At 35.8% G+C, this 17367-nt stretch overlaps 1 protein-coding gene across 1 annotated transcript in view; it reads right to left on the bottom strand.

Moving 5' to 3' along the window:
* Window positions 1-2895: 2895 nt before the first annotated feature.
* The window catches only part of LOC103109063 (phospholipid scramblase family member 5), a 33944-nt gene continuing 19472 nt past the window's right edge, over window positions 2896-17367 (bottom strand). Inside the window, exons 4-9 of the mRNA XM_007518070.2 lie at window positions 14110-14152; window positions 12955-13175; window positions 8854-9015; window positions 6343-6504; window positions 3021-3103; window positions 2896-2930 (exon numbers count right to left, since the gene is read on the bottom strand). Of these exons, the coding sequence (XP_007518132.1) occupies window positions 3065-3103; window positions 6343-6504; window positions 8854-9015; window positions 12955-13175; window positions 14110-14152 (627 nt within the window). The 3' untranslated portion in view covers window positions 2896-2930; window positions 3021-3064. The remainder of the gene's footprint in view (window positions 2931-3020; window positions 3104-6342; window positions 6505-8853; window positions 9016-12954; window positions 13176-14109; window positions 14153-17367) is intronic.

The raw sequence follows: 17367 nt of genomic DNA, 5'->3' as shown, positions 1-17367 counted from the left end.
AATGACACATGCAGCAGGAACTGAGTGTGATGAGGGTGAGATTTTATTCCCTAATAAGCATCAGCTTTAAAAATACATGTTCCTGGGAGTTGTGTGGTAGCGCAACGGGTTAAGCGCATGTGGCGCAAAGTGCAAGGACCTGTGTAAGGATCATGGTTCGAGCCCTGGGCTCCCCACCTACAGGGTAGTCCCTTCACAGATGGTGAAGCAGGTCTGCAGGTGTCTTTCTCTCCCCTTCTCTGTCTTCCTCTCCTCTCTCCATTTCTCTCTGTCCTATCCAACAACGGCAACATCAATAACAACAACAATAACTATAACAGTAAAAAAAAACAAGGGCAACAAAAAGGGAAACATAAAAATACCCTTTCCTTTAGTTGATTCTAAATTATACTTAATCTTTCTCTCTTATGTACACTTGAGTTAAAATAGACTAAAGGGGAAAGGAGAAGACCCTGGGCTTTCCTTTGTTATATTCTTTATAGGTTTTTAAAAAATATCCACTTATTGGATAGAGACAGCCAGAAATCAAGAGGGTAGGGGGAGATAGGGAGAGAGAAAGAGAGACACCTGCAGCACTGCTTCCCTACTTGCAAAGCTTTCCCATGCAAGTTGGGATCGGGGACTTGAACCCGGATCCTTGCACGTTATAACACGTGTTCAAGCAGGTGTGCTACCAACCAGCCCCACTGGGCTTCCCTTTAGAGGTAACTAACAAACAGGCTTGGAAGAAGTTCGGAAAGTCCATGTGGTAGGTTTACCAATGCATGACAATTCCACAACAAGAGCTAGAAAGGAAGTGGCATCTACCACAAATAGGCCTTCTGTTTCCTTTCCAGACTGTACTACTTTCATCATGCAGGTGATCTAGTTACCTGATAGAATCGAGGAAGAGAGGGCGAGGAGAATGATTGTGTGTGATTTTGAAACATGTATTTTAATTATGTGGAGTCTGAAGTTTCCCAAAGCCCTCATGTATGCAAAGCATGCATTCTACTAGTGAATCACCCCCCCAGAAAAATTATCATTATTTTATTCTTTCCTATGTTTTTCTTCTTTTTTTAAAAAAAAATTAATTATATTTATTTATTGCATAGAGATAGCCAGAAATTGAGAGGAAGGGGAAAACAGAGAGGAAGAGAGACAGAGTAACACCTGCAGCCCACCTTCACCTCCTGCAAAGCTTTCCCCCCTGTAGGTGGGGACCAGGCATTTGAACCCAGGTCCTTGCAGACTGTAATGTGAGCATTTAACTTTCCTATGTTTTTCTCTGAATAATGTGTTATGACTTTTCCCATAATCCAGTAGAACATACTAATTATATGGCAGTTAATCTATTCTAATCCACATGTAGACTTGTTAGGGTCAACTGAAGGGACACATAGTTTGGGTATGTCAAGGGCAGGGATCTCATTAAGGGTGGAAAGTAAAAATGAAGAAGGATACAGGAAATAGGATTGGAAACGGAAGAACTCTTTCTATCTTATATAACCTAAAGAATTTACCCCAAAGGGGGCCCTGTGGTGGTGCAGAGGATTGGGACCCGCCCAAGGATCCCAATTTGAGCCCCTGGCCCCCCACCTCCAGGGGGCTCACCCCACAGGCGGTGAAGCAGGTCTGCAGGTGTCCATCCTTCTCTGTCCCTCTCTGTCTTCCCCTCCTCTCTTGATTTCTCTCTGTCCTATCCAACAGCAAGAATAAACAAGGGCAACAAAAGGGAAATAATGGCCTCCAGAGTGGTGGATTTGTAGTGCAGGCACTGAGCCCTAGCGATGACCCTGGAGGCAAAAAAGAATTACCCCAAAGTTGAAAATTGAAATGATGACTGTGGGCTATTTGGAGAAGTTAATTATGACATTATTTGTAAGAGTATAGGTTCCTAAAAAACAAAAAGAGTATAGGTTCCTAATTACAAACAATAACAGAAACCCTTAATAAGTGGGAGGTTGACTGAAGTTTCTCTAAACACTTTTATATGCACATAATATTCATGTAATTTTTCAAAAATTATCCATATTAGCTTAATGGTAGTTTATTAAATGCAACTATATGTTCTCATTTTTAAAAAAGGAAAAACTATGGCCATTCATAAAAAAAAAATTAAAGAAAAAAGCCATTCTGTCATGTGAGCTTTAGGAAGATGTAGATAAGTAGATGTACCCATCTGGACTTCACTAAAAACAGGAAACTGGATAATTACTGGATAATTAATTACTTGGTAACTGTGCTGTGGTATTGCCTCATATGTTAAGGTTTTGTTTGGGACTGCTAATTTTCCAGAATTGTAGATCCCATTATTATTAATTTTTTCTGAAATTTAACTGCAAATTGATTAATTTCCTGTTCTATACTGCCTTACTAGCAGAGAATCAAATTATGTGCTTATTTAAATATCTGTTATGAGAAGGTAATTAAAACATGTTGTGCCTGTTAAAACTAGCTTCTTTATGAAATGTAAGTGTGCTTTCTGTCACTAGAACAAATTGATTTTTTCTATAAGTATTATTCATTCAATTTTTAGCTTTTTCAATACAGAGGGAAAATGCCACACTACAATAACAAGATTGAGAAACAAAGTCAAAGAGACTACTTAGGAAAAATATTTCAGAATTCCAGTCCTTTTGATTAGTAACCCACCCGAGTACTAGGGAAACTTCAAAGAGTTCTCTAAACATTGAATTTTCATCAGTGATGCTGCAAGCCTCCATTCTCATCTTTCATGGCTACCCATGCAATAACTTCAAAAGGATAAAAGAAAGAATCGTAATCTTTCAAAGCATTTGTGCTAGGGCCTGTAATCTTGTCTTTGGCTATAATGCATTCACAACTAGAGAGTTGCTTCATTGTATTATGATTTAATAAACATAATTAACAGTTTGCTACAAAAAGATACTTAGGCCATTCAGAAATGAAATCCAGAGCTCAAGGGATTTCTAGAAGAAAATGAACAAGAGTTAGACAGTGTCAAATACAGACATCTTCCAAGGGAAAGAGATCATTTATTAAATTTTCCTTTTACTTACTGAAATATATTCTGCGTATTTTGTTATTTTCATCATGGTGCTTGTTATAATCCAGCCAGCGAGTGTTCAAAGAACATAAAATCCTACAAATAAGAAAAGTGAAGATGAGGGAGTCGGGCTGTAGCACAGCGGGTTAAGCGCAGGTGGCGCAAAGCACAAGGACCAGCATAAGGATCCCGGTTCGAACCCCGGCTCCCCACCTGCAGGGGAGTCGCTTCACAGGTGGTGAAGCAGGTCTGCAGGTGTCTATCTTTCTCTCCTCCTCTCTGTCTTCCCCTCCTCTCTCCATTTCTCTCTGTCCTATCCAACAATGACAACAACAATAATAACTACAACAATAAAACAACAAGGGCAACAAAAGGGAATAAATAAATAAAATGAATATTAAAAAAAAAGAAAAGTGAAGATGAATGAATTTGTACAAAGGCAACAATGCAGTCTTACATGAAGGCTTTGTATAAAATTATCTTTCTCAGTGGTGTTCCAGCAATGTGTGATTTATCAGTAGGAGAAAAGTCAAAATACTTTAAGCTTCATTAAGCATGCATGCTTAGTTTTTTTTTTTTTAGGGTACAAGCAACTTATAAAATTTATCTGAATCAACATGCTACTATCAGTCAAAATTCTGAATGATCAAAATTGGGTGAATTAGAAGACAGGCCATTCTGTGTCAATGTAAGAAGTTGTAATAGTCTGAACTATAATTATATATGTCATTATATGCACTTTGTTACTAGATATTTATCTGCGAAAATGCTGATAACTATGTTTGAGTATGGAGGAGTAGAGTCGTGGCTTGTAGCGTGTTAGTTAGAACCAGAGAAGATCCTGAATTAGGCTGTACTTGCAAATTTTGCTTTGGATTGTGGAACATCTTCACAAAGATTTCTAAAGGGTCCTACCACAAGGCAATATGGTGGAGACAGTATTAAAAATTAAATAATAGGAAAGCTATCAGGGGAGGGGATAGGGTATGGAGATCTGGTGGTGGGATCTGTATGGAGTTGTACCCCTCTTATCCTATGGTTTTGTTAATGTCTCCTTTTTTAAATAAAAAAAATTAAAAGAAGGGGCTGGGTGGTAGCACAGCGGTTAAGTGCACATGGCGCAAAGCTCAAGGACTGGCATAGGGATCCGGGTTTGAGCCCCCAGCTCCCCACCTGCAGGGTGGTTGCTTCGTAAGCAATGAAGCAGGTCTATAGGTGTTTGTCTTTATCTCCCCCTTGCTGTCTTCCCCTCCTCTCTCCATTTCTCTCTGTCCTATCCAACAACAACAACAGCTATAACAACAATGACAACCATAACAAGGGCAAAAAAATGAGAAAAAAATTAAAAGCAATGGGGCTAGGGAGACAGTATAATAATAGCTATTATATATACATATATATTAAATAATATATAAAAGTTGAAAGCTTAGTACTTCCTATCAAATTGTAGATAAATAACTTGTTTTGGTAATATATCTGAGATACTGTTTTAAAAGCTCTCTCATGGGAGTCAGGCAGTAGCGCAGCAGGTTAAGCGCACGTGGCGCAAAGCACAAGGACTGGCATAAGGATTCCCGTTCGAGCTCCGGCTCCCCACCTGCAGGGAAATTGCTTCACAGGCGGTCAGCAGGTCTACAGGTGTATATCTTTCTCTCCCCCTCTCTGTCTTCCTCATCTCTCCATTTCTCTGTCCTATTCAACAACGACGACATCAATAACAACAATATTAATAATAACTACAGCAATAAAACAAGGGCAACAAAAAGGAATAAATAAATAAATTCTCTCATAGGGAAAATATGCAGGTGTCTCATGTTATGATAAAATGGAAAAAATAGACGAGAGAGACCAAGAGGTAGCGCACCTGGATAAGCACACACATTACAGTGCACAAGGACCCAGGCTTAAGCCCTTGGTCTCCAAATGTCCTTGGAAAAAGTCAGTAGGGCTAGGAAAATAGCTGAATGGTTATGCAAAAACCCTTTAATGCTTGGGGCTCCAATGTCCCAAATTCAATCCGCAGAAACACCATAAACCAGGGCAGAGTAGTGTTCTGGTTAAAAATAAACCAAACCAACCAAAAAAAAAAACAAATGAAAACAAAACAAAAACCACACCAAATTTCCCCCCAGAAGCACATGTTAATATAGTTAGATTTATGATTTTAAAACCCTGAAGGACAGAAATAGTAGAGGAACATCATTTGATTTAAAAACCTCGTGAATTTTTCTATTTGTACTGAACACGGTAGGCAGTGAGAGTTTTAGAGGGGGCTGAGGAAGTGGAGATACTAAATATTTGGCATAACTATTACTATTTTTCTGTTTTTTGATCAGTTTCCACACCAAAGGAAAAAAAATCTCATTAACTGTTTCACTGAGTTTCAAAATTTTGTAGTAAATTTCTGATCAAGTTGCTTTCATTAAAAAAAAAAAAAAATACTTGTTACAGTGTACAAGGACCCAGGTTCAAGCCCCCAGTCCCCACCTACAGGGGGAATGCTTTGCAAGTAGTGAAGCAGTGTTGTAGGTGTCTCTCTGTCTCTCCCTCACTACCACCCCTCCCTCTCGATTTCTGGCTGTCTCTATCCAGAAAATAAAAATAATAAAAAATAAATAAAATACTGATTTTTAGGGTCAGTGAAATAACTCATTTGCGTGGATTCACCACGTGCTTGACACAGATTTGAGCCTGGCCTCTACTGCACTGAAGGGAGATTCATTGCTATGATCATTTTCACTCTTTCTGTCTATCTCTGTATTAAAAAACAAACAAGTGAACAAAAAAAAAGCCAAACAATTAAAGAAAGTACCGACTTTAAAAGTTAATCACTTAGAACTGCCACAAAGAAGAAAAGATTCTTCATAGTATTTTATGTTGGAAAGGACTGAAGAGATAATGTCTTTTGTAATAATGGAAACTGGTACCTATCACCTTTTCTTCATCATCTTAGTATCTGTGGATATTTTCAAGGGCAAGAAAGCTACACCTTTCACATGCTGAAAATCAGCTATCTTATTGTTCAGCATTGAAGCATTACCCTGGATAGATACTGTAATGTTTATGTTTCTATTAATCTAAATAAAAGTTGGAAGAGAAGGGTAACTCAGTTTTTGTGTAGGTGGTGATGGAATACACCAGTGAAGAGGGGTAAGGAGTGTGACCAGAGGACAGTCTAATAGAAGTGTAGCCTCCTATGCTTTGATTTCTGGAGAATGTTAGTTTTAAGATAGCTTTCTGTGATGAACACTGTGTCAAATGGGACTGGTTATATAGTTAACTGGCATGTTAAAAAGAGCCAATAAATTACACCTACCTACTGAGACCATACTTACAAAGAGAAAACAAGCACCAATCATAGCTGCCTTGATAGTTACATCTAGATCTGCAGGGACATGAATCCCAAAGTTGTCGGCATTTGTGAAGACATTATTTACAAATCCTGACCAGTACTTTGAAATCTTTCCAATTGTAAGCTTTTCATTAATGGTCTTCACCTTTGAAAAGAAAATTAGAGGTATGAAAAATGAAGGTGAAATGAATGGTTTTCAAATCTCTGTGGTATGTTGACTGCATAACAAGTATGAATTAATTTTTCAGCTCTAAGTGACAAGTTGGTGTTCCTCATTCCTTCATATAAGTTGTAGATTTATCTTTCCAGTTCATTCTTCAAGAATTTTGCTTTGATGCCAGTTTTATAATCCATTACAGATCTACTCCCATTTATTTTGGTATGTATGTACAAACAATAATAACAATCAATAATTAAGACCAGACTACCACAAGATGGCAGCAGGTACATAGTCTTAATTATACCATCTAAAGGTGCAATGCCTTTACCTGGGGTGCAAATTTTATTTCACTCATATGTTACACTTGGGAGTCAAACAATTGAATGACATAAACAGAAAGCTGAAAAATTAAAAAAGAAAAGGAGACAATCAACAAATTAGCTTTATGGTATGATTTTTCAACTTAATTTTTATTGTGATTATAATAATGAGCATATTTATGTACTATTAGTCATTATTTATTTTGATTTTTACTATACTTTTATTCATATAAGCACTATTTTACATTTTGTTCTTAATATTTTATTTATTTATTATTGAATATAGACAGAGAAACTGAGAGGAGAGGGAGAGATAGAGAAAGAGACAGAGACACTTGCAGCTCTGCTTCAGCACTCCTGCAAGTGGGGATCAGGGGCTTGAACCCGGGTTGTTGGACACTATAGTGTGTGCACTTAAATAGGTGCACCACAGCCTGGCCCCGTTTTGCATTTTAAAAGTCCCGAGAAAATTTAAAAGTCCAGAGAAAATTCAGAGTAATTTCACAACAACAACAAAAATACGCTGTTATTCTTAGGCAGAAGGAGTGTACAATTAAACATCAATTAATCATTTACTTGCCCTATTTCACAGTCAAAGACTGAAAGTAACCCAACATACACTTACACATTCTATGTAGCAGTAGAAGAAAGAACACAGAGGAAGTTAGAATTGTTTATTCCTACAGCAAGATTACTTAACACTTTCATGTCCAAGTCCTCAAAAGTAAAACATATGTTCCTGTTTCCCTCTCAGGCAAGCCATGGCAACTCCTTTTAGTCAGAGGAGTGAGGACAGCTCACTGGCAAAGTTACATTCACTTTATGTTTATAGTGTTCCTTGAAATCATGCAAATTGAATGCCCTGGGTGAAATATATGTGAATGAACAAAAAATAAACAGGAGGTTTAAATCATTTTATATTAAGTACATAGACTATATTCCTAGGAGGAACTATTAAGATAGTTTATGTTGCTCCAGTTTGAATTAGCAATTTCCTACTTTAAAAAATTTATTTCATAAAATAAATCATGTGTGAGAGAGTTACACATGACAGAGGGTGAGAGAGAAATCAGAGGAACCAATACACCACTGCAGCAACTGAGCACTGGGGATCAAACTAGGAATATCAGGCATTCAAGTCCTGTCCTCTACCAGTTATTTAAAAATCAACTGTGTATTTACTTATTTATTTTGACAGAGGCAGAGAGGCAAGAGGAGTTAGAGAAACCACAGTGTCAATGTTTCCTTCAATACATTGGGGGCTGGACTCGAATCTGGGTTGTGCACATGGCATAGCAATACACTATACAAGTGATCTATGTTCCTGGCCCTCTACCTGTTAATTTTTAATATTTACTCCACACAGGCATGTTTATATGAGAAAAGATTACTTAAAAATTATTATCTTTATTTACTTATTGGATAGAGACAGCCAGAAGTTGAGAGGGAAGAGGGTTGATAGAGATGGAGACACAGAGAGACACCTGCAACACTGCTACACTACTCCCAAAGCTTTCCTTATGCAGGTGGGGACGGGGGGCTCAAACCTGGCTCCTTGCGCATTATAACATATATGCTCAACCAGGTGTGCCACTATCCGGCCCCAAGAGAAAAGATTATTATATGTAAAATAAAAGCAACTTTTATGAACACAGCTTTTAAAGTATTAGTATTTTCATGGACTGTGCTTCTGAGATGAAATTTGAACTTGAATGTATTGGCACCGGGGCTGTAGGAAAGATAATATAATTTTAATAATTTCAAATTATTAACTTGCTCTATATCATGGGTGCTAGCTCTACACCATTCAAAAACTTGCAGTTCCTGAACTTCATATCTCTGAAACTATGAGCTAATATTGGCAAGCATGATGGGGGCTCTTTATAGTCCACACATATGCTATTTTCTACACTTGCTTTAGAGTTATTTCATGACATGAATATTTAGAAGATTGAATAATGTTGCAAAAATATCAGGACCTAATCTAAAACTTTGGTTAGTCTGTTGATCATACCTCAAAATCCACATCGCCAAAACAGCCACATGTTGCACAAGGACCAACAATTTTCAAAATATCTTCTTTGTTGGCATTTTGGATTGTGAATTTAGGCAGAAAGGGGTCCCACTTCTGTGCAATATAAGCAACTATAGTACCAGGAGGGGCTTGAATTTCTAACTGTAAGAAAAAAATGTTAATAGTTATAATCTTTTATCTTTACTATACTATTAATTTAGTTCCAAAGAGTTTACTGTTATGAACTTGTTTCCATATTTTATAACTCATTCTAAATATTTTCTTGTAAGGAAGCAAAGCAGTGTTGCTTAAAAAAATAGTTTATAGTGACAATGTTTGGCACTGTGTACTAAAAGTTTATGGTTTGATGTTTAGCTAAAGAGAATCAATTCTAGGACACTGCCTTTTTTGCTATGTTGCAAGTATAAGAGTTGATCAGGTATTGGGAAGTTGTTTCCCATGAGATGTCTCCTACCTACTTTCTCTCATCTATGACTATAACTTACCTATTTAAAAAGAATTTTAGATTTACTTATGATAAGAGAAGGAGAAAGAAAGATTATACTGACTATCATTATACTAACACTGCCATCTTTGGCGGGGAGTATTAGATCTGGAATATCCTCAATGAGTAGACGAACATTCCTGGACATTATGGATTCTTTAGCCTTCTTGTCAGCTATCCAGCTGACTGCCTATAAATCAGTGGAGAATTGACTTCAATACATATGATTAGAAAAATCTGAAATTTACCTTCTTCCATACTAGTATTTATTTTCCACTGTTGTAAATGAAGTTCTTAGTAGAGAAATTCAGGCTGAAATAATGATATTTAAATGAAGCTCCAGTTATTGCATTTCTTAGCTATATAATTATAGGTAAGCCACCTCCACTCTCTAAGGCCTAGTTACTCTAATTATAAATTGCGCAGAATAAAACGATTCCCCCCTAGCTCGTGGTGATTCAGCATGTTAATGATGTAAATGTCGCTATTGATTTAACTGTATTATGTCAATAGGTCAATTAAATAACAATGAAAGAACGATGTCTAGATTGAATAACTGTGGTCAGAAAGATAGCTCACCAGGGAGAGCTAGTGCTTTACCATATGTATGACTCAGATTTGAGTTCCAGCATTACTCTGAGTACCATGACACAGGTGAAAAGTTCTGGTGATATCCCTCCATTTCTCTCCCTACCCACCTCCCCCGAAAGAAAAAAAAATAATAAAAAAGGTCAGCAAGGCAGTAATGAAATCACTAACATGTGAAGTCTTGGCTCCACAAAAGTAAATAAATAAATAAACACTTGAAATCTATTATATTAAAATAAAAATTTGAATTATTCTCTCCATGGCAACTGTCTTTCCATTCAAGCCTTGACGCCTGTCGAACTGAATTTATGAAATGTGAAATTCTGTGCCAAATAGTAATACCTTGCCAAGAGAATAGCAGAACCCCATAGGAGAGCTCAGAATCACTCAGCATTTCTTTGACTCTGTGAGTACAAGAAGTCAAAGTGTAAATTGGGTTAATGGCAGAAATCATAAATATTCCAATCAGGTGACTAACATATTCAAGAGGATTTGCCTTGCTTGCATGATGCAAGAGTTGGCTTCACCAGTTAATGTGGTGAAAGCTACTGTACAGGCCAACTTTGCTTTATCACCTTTTCCTTTATTGCACTCCGAAGATACCTGTATTATTATTTTTAATTGCTGTTTGTGGCAACCCTACCTTGCACCTAACATATTTATTGACACAATCTTTCCAATAGTCTGTGCTCACTTGGTGTCTCTGTGCCCCATTTGATAATGCTTATAACATTATATATCTTTTCAATTTATTCTATGTGTTGCAGTGACCTGAGACCAATGATGTTTCTGTTGTAATTGCTGTGGGGGGGGGGAGGGTTAGCAACATGGATTGTGTCCATTTAAAACAGTAAACTTACATGTTTCCATGCTAATAAATGTTACGTGTTCTAACTGTCCCACCTGCTGACTCCTTGCCTATCTTTACCCCTTTGCCTGAGCTTCCTTACATCCTGAGACACAGTAATGCTGAAATTTGACCAGTTACAAGATTACAGTGCCCTCTGAGTGCCCAGGTGCAAGGAAAGTCCCACATCTCTCACTTTAAATCAAAGGCTATAAAGGATTACACTTAGTGAGAAAAGCCTGCCAAAAACTTGGAGAGACAGAAGGTTTGCATTGAACAATTATCCAAATTGCACATGAAAAGGCAAAGCTACTGAAGGAAATTAAGTCTTCTAATGAACACAGAAATAAAAGGAAGTGAAATGGTAAATCTGGGGAAGTCAATTAAAAAATAGAAATCAAATAAAATTGTGATACATATACACAACGGAACACTATGCAGCTGTTTAAAATGATGAAGCCTTCTCCTTTGCAATAGCATGGTCAGAACTCGGAGGCATCATATCGAGCAAGACAACCCAGAAAGAGAAAGACCAGTGCTGAATTATATCACTTGTAGGTGGAATTTAACAGTAAAGGACAGTAAAGGAGGACACAAGACTCTTTGTGATGTTTTACACCAAAGCAAAGGATTCTGGAGAAGGAGGGCGTGTGACAAGATGAAGAGACACTGGGGTCCTATGTGTCTCCTAGACACCAATCCTAAGGGAGATGAGAGGCTGTGCCTATGTGTTAAAGACTAGACTGTAAACCATTAGCTCTTCAATAAAAAAAGAGAAGGAATTCAACATACTAGGTGTTGTTATCAATATTAATGGGAGATTGAACTTGACTCAGTTTCCTTGGGTGACTTTTCAGAATCCCCACATTTCAGTATAAGAAGTAAATGCAAACGTGGGGGAACTAGCAAGAAGGTTAGAAGTGGAGTTTGAAACTTAACTGAATTGCTACAATGCCACAGTGAAACTAACAGATGATAAGTTGCTACTTAAGGTGAAGCAGGTCTGCAGGTGTCTATCTTTCTCTCCCCTTCTCTGTCTTCCCCCTCCCCCTCCATTTCTTTCTGTCCTATCCAACAACGAACAACATCAACAATGGCAATAATAATAAACACAACGAGGCTACAACAACAAGGGCAACAAAAGGGAGAAAAATGGCCTCCAGGAGCGATGGATTCATGGTGCAGGCACTGAGCCCAGCAATAACCCTGGAGGAAAAAAAAAAAAAGAAGAATAAAAAAAAAAGAATAAGCAAAGAACGTGGTTAGTTGAGGTAAGCCTACTCCTGCTGCTGCTGCTGTGAACATTTTTGAAATAACAAAGAGTAGACGATTCTACATTATCTTAGTTGTCCAAATAGTATTCGAACAAAGTTCTTTTGTGGGTCAAATTTCTCTATACATAAATATTTCATTAAATTACAGTCAGTTGATGTGACTAATTTCATTGTTATCTTATTTAAAAAAAAACTGTCATAGTCACTCAACCTTCAGCAACCACTGCCCTGATTAGTTAGTCATCATCAATTTGGGAGCAAGACCCTCTACCAACAAAAACAGTGTAATTCAAATGATGACTAGCTAGTGTTTTTTCTTTCTCACAATATAATGTTTTATTTTATATTTTATTAATGATTTAATATTGATTTATAAAATTCTAAGGTAATAGGGGTATAATTTCATACAATTCCCATCACCAGAATTCTGTGTCCCATCTCCAGTGGAAACTGCAGTAGTTCTCCCAGGGTTCCCAATACAGGTTGATTTTATAACTATCTTTTAATACCTATTAGCAATATAATGTTTTAAAATTAGGGTTTCTTGCTTTTTCTTTATAGACACTATTGCACTCTGAATAGATTAAAGCACAGTGCAAACATAACTTTGCATATACTGAAGCAACCAAATTGTACCACTGACTTCATTGTGATAATTCATTCTATTATAGTATTCTGAAAGATTTTTTAAATGTATCTGTAGTTTTGGGTTGTGAAGGGGAAAAAATTAATGATACACCAAACCCTCACACAGTCCTGATCCTAAAAGAATGATGTACTAATTCAAAAAGTTAATTGCCCTGTAACCTCTAATGCATGTGAAAATAATTACCAACATTTTAAGACATAGAAACAAATCAGAAGCACACCCAGAGTCAGTGACTGACCTCTTGTAGGTAGCAAGGGCACCAGCAGCTGTTACACCTCAGTGGCCTGTTTACTGTGATCACCTCACGACCTGAGTTGTCTGTGACCTTCAGAGTACAGGATCTCAGGGTCGAACAGAAAGTACGATTGAAGCAGATGCTTTCCTCCACTGCAAAGTAAATTCTTTGTCCCAACCCATTTTTAATTTCATACTTGTTGGAGGTCTCAGTGCCCAATATCACTAATAAAACAAGAAAAATCATTAAAATAACAAATAGTATTAGTATTAATACTATTTATTAATAGGATTAATAGCTTAGCATCAGAACATTTGAGTAAGTAAAAAGAAAGCTGAGTAACTGACTAAATACATAGCACTGTCTTCCATAAATACACTCTCATGCTCTGCAATTTGCAGATTTAGTAATAGAAATCAAAATAAACTATACAGTACCACTTTCCAGCTAAAGAGAAATATGACAAAGAAAGATCCAACACCCAACAGCTCTAGCATTACAATAAATTTATTTGGACAGTGACAATGTGGAGGTACATCTGTTGCCAGGGACTGAACTCAAGACCTCATGCTTGAGTCGAATGCCACGTCTCATATCATAGTCAGTGACAATAATGATGCTCTCTAATACAGAATATTCACAACTACATGCTACCAGGTAATCTATTCATTTCAATTTTAACATATTTTAGAAATTGTATGATAACCTAAAATACTCAAGTAATTTGAATTTTGTCAGTCATCTATACATACTTTATTGTCAGTTGGCCTATTTGATGGATCACTTATATGCCAATAAAGCTGGAATTTGTTTTGATGACATCTTACTCAGTCTGAAACTTATTTCCATTTCTAAAATAAGACAATTTTAAACTGTTAACAAATCATGAATATAATAAAATATGGTTTATTAAGATTTAAAATATTAGATTACTAGTTATGGTATTCCAAAAGGCATTGATAGTTTTATGTTATTAGGTATTTTTACATCAGATTAATAATTTTACTCTAACTTTATTTGCAAAAGTAGACCTGGTTTCCATTTGGCATATATCTACTGCAAGTATTTACTTTATTATTTTTAAGTTATTTAAATGTAAATAAACCTCTCAAGCCTGAAATATTCTTAACAATGTATAGAAATACAGAATATACTTACTTCCAAGAAGCTCCACCTGCTGGTGTATAATGATGAGGTCTAACTGTTAAAAAAATGACATAAAGAAAATAAAAATTGCTACATTGCAAAAAGCCTCTGGGGAAAATATTAACTTGTTAGGTTATTTTAAATTAGATTATTTAATAATTTTACTTTTAGGAAATAATATTTCATAATGAAAAAATAGTAAAACATTTTAAATTCAAATAAAAAAATTATAAATGACTAGAAACTGAGAAATTCTCAAGCAGATTTTCCCAGAATAAGAATAGGAAGATAGTTAACTCCGTGCTCCTTCTATAGTAGTGTCATAGAAGAATAGTTCTTAGAAACAGTACTTTTGAGGTTTTTGAACAACCTCTCTATAATACTACTGAAGAAATTTTGAAAGTTCTGGTTTTTTTTTTTTTTTTAAGAAATGAAAGGAGGCAAAATTATCTGCGTGCTTAGCTTCTCCTTTCATCCCTGCTAACTTGACTTCCACTCTCTCTTGCTATAACTCCTTCCTTATCAAATTAAAGTGTTTGTTTTCCAAGCTGAAAGAGGGTGTGCTATGAAATTTTACTATCTCATATTTCTTTGGTTGGGAAAAAGCAAAGCATCTGTAGATTCCATCAAAATACCTTTTTAAACAGGAAAAAAATATCTCATTATATGTACATCATAATAAAATGGAATGGAGATAAAGTATCCACAGATAACTAAGAAGTGAATATATAAAGATATGAAAGTTATCTTATGTTACTACAAAGAATTTTATGTGGTTTATTTCAACTTTAGTACTCAATACCTAACGATTAAGATAAAATTATGAAATCAATACCGATCACAGCACAGGTCATTGTCTCTTCTAAATGCATCATGTTAATAATATTCACCTTAAAGTTTTCTTCACCTTACTCTTCCTTCATGCCAACGAACATATAAGTAACTGTTCGCCAGAAGTAGTCTTTTGTCATGTTGACTGGTGTTGCAGGAAATTGAGAGATTACTCAAAGACACGCTTTTTTGTTTGTTTCTTTGTTTTGTCTGATAGAACCTGGAGGTGACTTCTTGATGTGCACCCCTACAGAAGTGGGAGCAAGCAGTAAAGCCCCTAGTTTAGGGCCTGCATCTTTTTATTCACATGTCTTACAATACATTAAAGTTCTGAATTCCAAAATGACTAATACAAACAGAAAGCAGAATAGGGCCATGGGTAAATATCTTGGGCTAGCCATAAGCAGTAGTTAGGATCTATACATTCCAAATCTAATATCAGTGCTCAATAAACCATTTTCCTTTCCTATAATCAAGGGCCAAGACTTTTTTTCTGGGAGTTTTTGCCCACAGGACTGCTTTTGTTTCTGGCCCCATTTATGTTTGAGGAATCACAGACAACCCACTGAGTACATAATCCTCCAGGTTCCAAAATATACATTAGGCCTGAAATGATTGTATATCTAGTCTGAATGTTCCTCTATGGTCATGACTACTATATGGTATTGATTGGTATTGTAAGTCCCCAACTTTGAAGTTACAGTTGTTCTTCATTCTCCTTGTATATCCTGAAGTGGAAGTAATATAAACACCATTTCTTCTATTTAAATTTTAATATTGATAAAAGGGAGCATGTATCCTCTTTTAAGATTCACAGAAGTTGGGCTGGAGTGTATCTGAGTCTGCTAGAGCACCTACTTGCATGCCTGAGTACCAAGACAGTATACATTCTATCGTCAGCACCACCTTATGCCAGAGCTGAATGATAGTCTCACGTCTCTCTTCTCTCATTCTCTGCCTCATGTTAAACAAACAAGTACATCTTTTTTTAAAAGAGTCACAAAAACTATCTTTGGGAAAATAACTTATTTAATACATTCTAAAATCTATTTTAACAATTATGATAAGGTGTATGTGTGTGTTTTAATTGAGTCCATCTTTTATAGTCTTTCACTGTTACATCTGATCTTTTATGCAGAAGACAGAGGATTCTGGGAAGAGAAAAAAAGATCCTCCAAAAAGAGATCCAGGCTTAGCCATCAGTTAATCTCTGTAGAAGTAGTTTAAGAATGGTGAACTGTGTGACTAGGACCCAGATTTGAATTTAGGAGGCTTGAATATCAGTGTTATGGATCAAGTTTTAGCCTTGAAATATAGACTACCCAGTGAGATACACTTCACAATGAAAAGCACAGTATATTTGTATCTAAGAACAGCAATTGTTTATCGAGTGATCATTCTGAGGTAATCATAGTGACAGGGATTTTGACAGTGTCTGATTTAATTCTTATAAAACTCAAGAGATATAGATATCATTATATTTTGCATGTGAGAAAATAATTTCAGAGATTTTATAGATGCTTTGTCTGGGACTGGAACCTGAACCATACTGCTGCTACTTTTTACATGCTTTCTAAGTTATTGTGCTGGCATCATGAAATTAATTTAAGGATGGGAGAGACAGTGGAACTTCTAAGTGCTTTGCTTCCCCTCTCCTATTTTCTTTACTTTTATGCTCACCTCATCCTCTGAAATAACACTTGCTTCAGTCAGTCTCTGAGGGCAGGCCTCCTTAATTTGAGGATATTTCATTTGTTTGTTCTTATAGTTATGTTTAAAAAGTCCCAGACTAAACTATGATCTGATAAGTCCTTTTAATCATTTACTATTAAAGGACTAGAAGTTGCTGATAACTTTAAGAAGATTAAGTCATAAATTCAAGTATCTGGGTAAGTAAATCATTTCTTAAGCATGAAAACTCTAAAATGGAAATCTAATAACAATCTTGGATATAAATCTCAAGAATCAATTCTGCTATATGCAGTCTATAAGGTTTATTGATATCAGCAACTTCACGTATGTATTTAAAACAAATTAATTTATTACGAGTATCTTTGTAAACATTAACTTACCTCTCTTCTGTCTAGGCAACTAAATTATAGTGATTCCTTCAGCACTCATAAAAGAAAATACTATTGACCATTATGAACATTCTAATCTAATCTGAAAACAAAATCTTTTAGTTTTATTTTTAGATTTAGCCTAAGTAATCAATGCCAGCAATGTATTTTAGTGTGTAATGAGCAGATATATATATCTGTATACATGAAATATTTATTTTCATTGTTTATGGAAACAAAATTTTCAATACTCACTGGAGGAACTTGATTAAAATATGATTTTATAAAATTATATGTTAGCATTTCAAATTTATATTTTATGTTGTACATTTTTCTCTTTATTAGACTATTGTTTTCAGACATAAATATTTTAATTCAT

The sequence above is a fragment of the Erinaceus europaeus genome, chromosome 9 (assembly GCF_950295315.1).
Source record: "Erinaceus europaeus chromosome 9, mEriEur2.1, whole genome shotgun sequence".
NCBI lineage: Eukaryota > Metazoa > Chordata > Mammalia > Eulipotyphla > Erinaceidae > Erinaceus > Erinaceus europaeus.
Note: the sequence above shows the minus strand (reverse complement) of the source record. Positions and strands in the feature narration are given on the sequence as shown.